Consider the following 8,551-nt stretch of genomic DNA (forward strand, 5'->3'; position numbering starts at 1 on the left):
GAAAAAACCAAAAAAAAAAAAAAAAAAAACCAAGAGAGCTAATACTTTAATTAAAGTCATCATTTTTGACAAATGAACATCATTACTTATCTAACATACAATATAACAATTACGTGGAGTCTTAAACTCCAAAAGAATGGAAATATTCAAATGTCCCAGGTTCGGTGATGTGCACCCATAACCCCAGCATTAAGGTGGAATTGGCAGCAGGAATAAGAGTCATCCTAAACTGCATGAGTTCCAGGCCAGCTTAGACTACAGAAGACTACATAAGACTATCTAAAAAAATAAATAAATAAATAAATAAGCTAAATACATAAATACCCAAATACTTAGAACTATTTGTGGCTATTGTTACTGGTTTTGCTTTTGCATAATCATCAATCTATTCGCAAAGCTCACAGCTAAATGAAGAACCAAATGTAGTACAACGCAAGACGCATGTTAACTCTTCAAAACATAACAGTAGGTAACACTTTACAGAATCCTAACTCTATATGCACCATTACAAAAAGCACTGAAGCTGGGTGTCTGATCCCATGCCTTCAATACTCTGGAGGCAGAGACAGGCAGATCCCTATGAGTTCGTAGCCAGAAAGGACTACATAGCAAAACCATGTGTCAAAACACAAAACAAATAACACTGACGCTAACAACTGTGTTCTAGACTACTTAGATGTTTCAATATGTAGCTTATATTTTAAAGTCCTAAATTAGTTGTACAAATATCTATTACATGCTTAAATTTATCACTCACTTATTGAGAATTATCTAAACTTGTTTTAAAAAAACTTCATCTGGAGCAGGATAAGTTACAGACATTTCAATTAAATTATTTCCTTAGTCAGAAATAAATGTTCCAGCCAGCATCGTTTCTAAATTACTTATCTTTTTTTAACTTTATTTAACTTTATTTCATGTGCATTGGTATAACGATGTCAGATTCTCTGGAACTGGAGCTACAGACAGCGGCGAGCTGCCAAGTGGGTGCTGGGAATTGAACCCGGGATAGCATGAGGGGCTGGTTGGTTGGGGTTAATGTCCCGCCCGGTACCCCACAGAAACAGCTGACCTGAGCTAGTGAGAGCTCACTGACTCTGGACTGACAGCGGGAGAATCTGCATAGGACCAAATTAGGCCCACTGAATATGGGGGACACTGTAAGGCTTGGGCAGTCTGTGGGGCCACAGGCTATAGGACCAGGTTTTATCCCTAGTACTTGAACTAGCGTCTAGGAGCACATTCTTTTTTGGAGGGATAACCTTGCTTAGGGGAGGGTCTTGGTCCTGCCTCAAAGTGATGTGCCAGACTTTGTTGACTCCCCACAGGAAGCCCTACCCTTTATGAAGAGTGGATGGGGGAGTGGGATGGGGAAGGTGAGGGAAGCAGGAGGAGAGGAGGGGGTGGGAACGGGGATAGTTATGTAAAAGGAGGAGACTGTATTTTTAAAAAAAATCTTAATAAAAAAAGTAAAGATAAAAATGAACATTCTTCTGATGTCTATTTTTTTATAAGTAAAAATCTTGGAGAATGGAGCAATCTGATTTCCTAATTGGCAGCTGCTACACACTCCCTTGCTCTAAGTGCCTTCAGCAAAGGGGATGTCAGTCAAGCAGACAACCTAATCACCCTTACGCCACTGGAAATTTGGAACATTCTGCGACTGCCTTGGGGAAGCTGCACAATGATCACAACTGCTCGCTCTAATCTCCAGAAATGAAAACATAAGTCGACACAAAAAAAACAGGGCATAGGACATTGTTCTTAACAATCCCAAAATGGAAATGATCAAAATATGCACCAACTTCATGGACAAATAAAATGTGATACCAGTACATTCATACAATGGAGTTTTATTCAGCAATAAAAAAATAAAGTCAGATACATAGCCATATGGATAAACCTTGAAAACATTTCCGTAAGTAGCAACAAAATAATTCCTGTATAAATCTATTTACACAAAATGTCCAGATGTCCAAAGCAGCAAGTGGGAAGCTGGATGTGGTGGTGCACAACTGTAATTCCAGCATTTAGGAGGCGGGGCAAAAAGATCTAGAGCTCAAAGTTAGTTCAAGAACAGCCTTGAAAAAAATAAACAAAACAGGAAAGGAAGAATGGCATGGAAGAGAGGAAAATAATGAACAGTGATTCTCAAAGAATATGTGTTTGTTTGGGGAAGGTAAAATAGTCCTAAATTAGACTGTGGTGATTGCTGCACAGCTCTATCAAAATACTGCAAGCCATTCAGTTACACATTTATTTGTTTGTTTATTTATTTTTGGTTTTTCAAGACAGGGTTTGTCTGTGAAACAGTCCTGGCTATAAAAGAACCCACAGGGAACTGCCTGCCTCTGCCTCCTGAGTGCTGGGATTAAAAATGTGCATCACCACCACCTAGGCAGTTACACATTTTAAACAATATGTAGATCATATGCTATTATATGAATTATATCTCAGTAAAGCTACTTTTTAAAGATAGGGTTTCATATACTCCAGGCTGGTCTGGAACTTGCTATGTAGCCAAAGATGACTCTGAACTCCCTATCTTCCTGCTGTCACCAACTAATTGCTGGGATAAATGCATGAACAATCACACTTGGCTATAAAGCTATTTTTTAAATGGCAATGTATTTTATTATTCAAGGTATTTAAAAACAAAATTTTAAGTACAACTAGAGTGAATGCCAATTGCTCTGACCCACCAAGCAAAATACGGAAATGACTATTAGTTAAATAATGTGATAAATAAGAGTAGAAATACAGACATGGGATTTGAAAAATGAAAAAACAGAGCTATTGTTCACAACTTATTTGGAATAAGAATGTTAGTACTTGAGATGTGAGGGTAATTCGGCAGTGACATCATAACCCCATTGATCACCAGATTGACGGGGCTGATATGGCTAGCTAGGCAGGTGTTCCCTTCCTTCGTGGCTGTTCTAAGTGTGACATTCTCAAGCTGCACTCAAGAGGATGGCCCTCTATGATAATTGACTTTCTTCAGCCAAGGGTTGAACTGTAGCTGTATTTTTATGCCGCAGCCTCAAAAGAAGCTCTCAACTGGGCATAATTGGTACAGGCCTTAATCCCATCTGGAGAAGCAAAGGCAGGCAGATTTCTGTAAGTTCAAGGACACACGGCCACTCTGGGGTGAAGAAATGGCTCAGAAGAGCACTGACAGCTCTTCTAGAGGACCTTGTTGCGAGAGGTCCTTCCTCTCATCCAGCCAATAGCCACTGAGATACCAGCCCATTGGGGCGCGGTCTCTCTCCCTTGAAAAAAGCGGCCACTTCCCTCCTCGCTCTTTTTGCTTCCTGCTCCGCTTCCAGGGACTAGATTCCCTTCCTGATTGCGCACAGGGCTGTTGTCTGGGACGGTTATCTGTAAATTTTTTCCCCTTTAAATAAATACCACCCTATTAATCATAATTCCAAACTGGTGTGGGATTGTTTGTGATTTACGCCTTCGCCTTCAGGACCTGGGTTCAATTCCCAGCATCCACATGTGGTTCACAACCATCTATAGTGAGATCTCATGCCACCTTCTAGCATGCAAAAATACATGCAGGCAGAATTCTATATACATAATAAATAAATAAATCTTTAAAAGAGTACTGGCTTCTCTTTCAGAGAACTCAGGCTCAATTCCCAGCACCCAAGCCTGTCTGTAACTCCAGTTCCAGGGCTTATGACACCGTCACACAAACATACATGCAGACAAAACACGAATGAAAATAAAATAAATTGTAAAAATTTAATCCAAATCCTCTAACAATATGGTCAGGAAAAACAACTAAAACATATAGGGTCATGTGATAGTTCCTGAACTTTCTTTTTTTTGTTGTTGTTGTTTAACAATGTTCCCATAAAGTAAAAGACTTTGTAATTCATGCACAAGTGCAGAACCAGAAGAAAAAGAGTTCAGTAATAATAATGAGAAAATCTGGGGAGAACGGATAACATGTTTAAATTATAACATATACATTACTAAAGCTCAGATGCCAGAAAATTAAACACCAAAATCCAGTTGATACACATACATTACTGGTGGTAGACATGTGGCTCAATTAATGGGATATTCACCTAATAGGCAGCAAGCCATAGGTTCAATCCCGAGCGTGGCATAAAACTAAGCACGGTGGTGCTAAACGGTAATCCTAGCACTTAGGAAGAGTGGGTTTGATGAAGATGAGAAGTTCAAAGGTTTTCTCAACTAGACAGCAAGTATGATCACAGCCTGGGATACAGGAAACTACATCTCGCATGGAAAAAAATAAAATGTTTTACACTGAGGGTTAATATATTTATCACAGTAAACTAAATTTATGGTACTACCTAAGTTATTTATTGTATAAAACAACAGCAACTGAAAACCACAAGCAACTCAAGACAACATGGATGCTGCTCTGATAAGGAATCCTGCCTAAACTTTGGTCCTAAATACTCAATCCAGCAGCCAAATTTCCTAACAGACGAGAACATAATATTTCCAGTCACTGAAAGCCAAACAGTAATAGCCACTAATAACGCATTTAGGAGGGGATTAGTGAGGGACCCTGGACATTTATAAAGGACTATGAAATGAAAATCACTGGCCTTCCACAACACAAGAAAACAGAATGAGAGGAGCATGATCGTGATACAAAGAGGACAGGGGAGCAACTGTGTAAAAAAACTGGCACAAAAAAAGGGCGGGGGGAGAGCTAAAAGGGCACTGGGGATTCAACTCAGTGGTAAAGCACTGTTGCTTTACCTAGTTCAAACCTTAGCACTGGAAAAGAAAAAAGACGGAAAAGGAGGGAGAGATACAGATGACTAAGGACAGTTATTTCCAGGAAAAAGGACACTGAGAAAACTTGCTTGAAACTAACAATGAAGCCTGGAGAAGAAAGCTGTGCAAGTAAAGCTAAAAGCAAAGGTCCCGGGCCTTCGGTCACTCTTTCCTGGGACAAGTCTCCCCATGAAATGATTAGTGACGCCTTCTGGAGGGAGGAATGTGGACCCAATGTTGTGCAAGGAGTAGTAAAGCAATTTTCCATTCGGACTGAACGGAGACCAGAAAGCGCCACAGGAAAGGACCAGGAGGAACTGGTTCTAGGACACCAGGAAACTGCGGGGATTCAAAATTGGTCTTGGTGAACAATTTTCAACAGGAAGTATAGCATATGGTAATCCCCAACTAAGGCAGAACCAAAGTAGTGAAGAATCTGTGGGCTGGGCACAATTCAGCGGAAAAGCGCTTGCCTGGCACACTGGGTTCCATCCCCAGCGCCACAAAAAAAAAAAAAAGAAGAAGAAGAAGGAGGAGGAGGAGGAGGAGGAGGAGGAGCAGGAGGAGGAGGAGGAGGAGGAGGAGGAGGAGGAGTACGAGGACAAGGACGGGGAGGACTACGAAGACGAGGAGGAGGACAAGGACTAGGACTAGGACCGGGGAGGCAGAGTCTGTGCTGGGAACTAGAAACCGATTTTCCCTTCCCTGTGACCTTGGACAAGTCACTTCACTTCCCCGCGCCGTCTACTACTGGACAACAGTAACTCTGTCCCAGCGGTAGGACTGCTCAATGGCTTCCATAGTTGTATTAGCACATCAATTCGCACAATGCTTTGCGCTCTGTGAAACAAGTGCAAAGTAATTAACCAGGTCCGTTCTGGCGGCTCCACGGGCAGCGCCGGTGGAAGGTGTCAGAGAAGGAGGCAGGGCAGGGAGAAGGAGCAAATCCAGGAGCTGGCAAGGTCCCGGGGCAGCACTTGGGTGAGGTCCTCCTCACGAACCGGGCTCTCAGGTGAAGGAAGGTGGGAGAACTCTTCCCCCAGGACCGACATCACCAGGACGCTCTCAAAGGAGCTGTGATGGGCAGTTCCCCTGCACGCAGAGCCGGCGGCCGCTCCTGACTAAGAGCTGCTGCCCGAAGGGAGCGGCGGCCCAACAGAGCCGAGCCTCACCCTCTCTCCAGACAGGCTCCCCAGCAGGGCCTCGCCCAGGACGGGGACACCCGCGGCTCTCCCCTCTGCCAGCCGCCGCGCTCCGCCCGCTCCCGCCGACCCGGCCCCGCCCCGGTACCTGAGCGTGGGCCCGATACAGGCCGTGTCTGTGCTCTCGATCTCCCTCAGGATCCGCTCGTGCTCCGCGGCGGTCTCCAGGCTCTCCTCCGCCATCTTCGCCCGTTCCATCGCACGGCACGGCCGCGCGACCCCCACTCACCAGGGAACCCCAGCACCCGCAGCCTAGGTTCCGCGGCCGCTGGGCCAGCACCCCGCAGAGCGACCCCGCCCTCGGATGCCACGCCCCCAGTCGTCACCCCGAGCGCGAGCGTCGCGCACTGCCGCATGGGATTGGTAGTTCGCTGAGTGAGGCCGAGCTGGGTTCTATCCATTCACTCGTTGGATCTGTGCCAATTGCGGCGACTTTGATATAGACAGAGCACTTTACGACACCTGTATACATCAAATCAGACAGTGGTATTAACTCTTCACAATTTTTTAATGTGTATGGGTATTTTGCACTACAAGTTTGCCTGGTACCCAAGGAGGCTAGAAAAGGGTGTCAGATCACCTGGGATTGGAGCTACAGATGGTTGTGAGGCGCCCTGTGGTGCAGGAATGGAACTCCAATCGTCTGGAAGGGTTATAAATGCTCTTATCAACTGAGCCTTCTCCACAGCCCCTAAATATGAAGCCCAGGTTGCTCTGGAACTCAAGATCCTGCCTCCATCTCTTTTTATTCCTTTGAAATTATAATATAATTACAAGTTTTCTCTCTTCCCTTTCCTCCCTTCAAAGCCTCCCATATATCCCTCTCCAGTCTCCTTCGAAAAATGATCTCTCTTTTCACTGCTATCACATGCACACAAAAATACAAACATATATATATATACATACATATATATTCCTAAATATATATATAATAAATATATAATATATATATTCCTAAATATAACGTGTTCAGTTCGAAAAATGTAACATGTATTATGTTTGCAGGGATGACAGTTTCTGCCTCCACCTCTTTTTTTACCTATTTATTTTACATCCTGACCCCCTCACCATCGTCCTCTCTCCCATTCCACCCCCTTCCATCCCCGAATCCCCTCCTCTTCAGTCTCCATCCAGGAAAGGGCAGGTGTCCTAGGATTATCAATAAAACATGACATATCAAATTGCAGTACAATTGAGCACCTCCCCTGTATTAAGGCTGGGCAAGGGGACCCAGTATGAGAAGTAGGGTCCCAGAAGCCAGTATAAGAGTCAGAGACAGACCCTGTTCCCGCTATTAGGAGTCACACAACTGTAGAATATACAGAGTGCCTATGTCGGTCCCATACAGGTTACCTGGTTGTCGGTTCAGTCTCTGCGAGCCCTTATGAACCCAAGTTAGTTGACTGGGTGAGCCTTCCCACGGTGTCCTTGATGCCTCCAGCTCCTGACACTTCTTTCTCCTCCTCCTCTGCAGGATTCCCAGACTCCACCTAATGTTTGACTGTGGGTCTCTGCATCTGCCTCCATCAGTTGCTGAAAACACTCTCTGATGACAATTGGGCCAAGCACTAATCTGGTCCCAGGAGTCCTGGGAGAGTCATCAGCGCCAACCCCCAAATACCACCCCTGGCAAACTCCCTCAGCACTCTCCTTCCTCATACCCCCCCCAACCTGATTGCTCAAGTTCCCATCTTCACCTGCTCTCAGTCAACTCGTGAAATCTCTTCTGCTTCCCCTTCCCAGGGAAATTTATGCGCCCCCCCCCCGTAGCCCCTCCACCCACCATGAGCTCTCCTTGTTAACTAGTCTCTATGGGTTGTAGTCTCTATGGATTGTAGTATAGTTAGCCTTTATTTTACAGCTCATATACACTTATGCGTGAGTACATGCCATGTGTGTCTTTATCAGCCTGGGTTACCTCACTCAAGATGATATTTTTTTCCTAGTTCCATCCACTTGCTTTCAAATTTCCTGGTGTCCTTGTTTTAATCCGATTGTGTAAATGAACCACATTTTCTTCATCCATTCCTCAGCAGAGGAACATGAAGATTGTTTCCAGGTTCTGAATATTACAAATAAAACTGTCATGAACATAGTTGAGCAAGTGTCCTTGTAGTGTGATGGAGCATCCTCTGGGTACGTGCCCAAGAGCAGTACAGCTGAGGCTTGTGGTAGGTTGATTCCCAGTTTTCTGAGGAATCACCACTGACTTCCAAAGTGGCTGGAAAAGTTTGCACTCCCACCAGCAATGGAGGAGTGTTCCCCTTGTTCCACATCCTCTTCAGCGTGCCCCTTGTGTTTTTAATCTCAGCCATTCTGACAGGTTAGAGTCAGTTTGATTTCCATTTCTCTGATGACTAAGGATGTTAAACATCTCACGTGTTTCTCAGTCATTTGAGATTATTCTGTTTTTTTAAATATTTATTATGTATACAATATTCTTTCTGCGTGTATGCCTGAAGGCCAGAAGAGGGCACCAGACCTCATTACACATGGTTGTGAGCCACCATGTGGTTGCTGGGAATTGAACTCAGTACCTTTTTTTTTTTGTTTTGTTTTGTTTTTTTGTTTTTTTTTTT

At 44.1% G+C, this 8,551-nt stretch overlaps 1 protein-coding gene across 1 annotated transcript in view; it reads right to left on the reverse strand.

Annotated features, from left to right (window-relative positions):
- Positions 1 to 6,264, reverse strand: part of Exoc6b (exocyst complex component 6B) — a 500,761-nt gene extending 494,497 nt beyond the window's left edge. The window contains exon 1 of the mRNA XM_005369834.2: positions 6,061 to 6,264. Within this exon, the coding sequence (XP_005369891.1) occupies positions 6,061 to 6,170 (110 nt within the window). The 5' untranslated portion in view covers positions 6,171 to 6,264. The remainder of the gene's footprint in view (positions 1 to 6,060) is intronic.
- Between the last annotated feature and the right edge of the window lie 2,287 nt (positions 6,265 to 8,551).

The sequence above is a fragment of the Microtus ochrogaster genome, unplaced genomic scaffold, assembly GCF_000317375.1.
Source record: "Microtus ochrogaster isolate Prairie Vole_2 unplaced genomic scaffold, MicOch1.0 UNK62, whole genome shotgun sequence".
NCBI classification, from domain to species: domain Eukaryota; kingdom Metazoa; phylum Chordata; class Mammalia; order Rodentia; family Cricetidae; genus Microtus; species Microtus ochrogaster.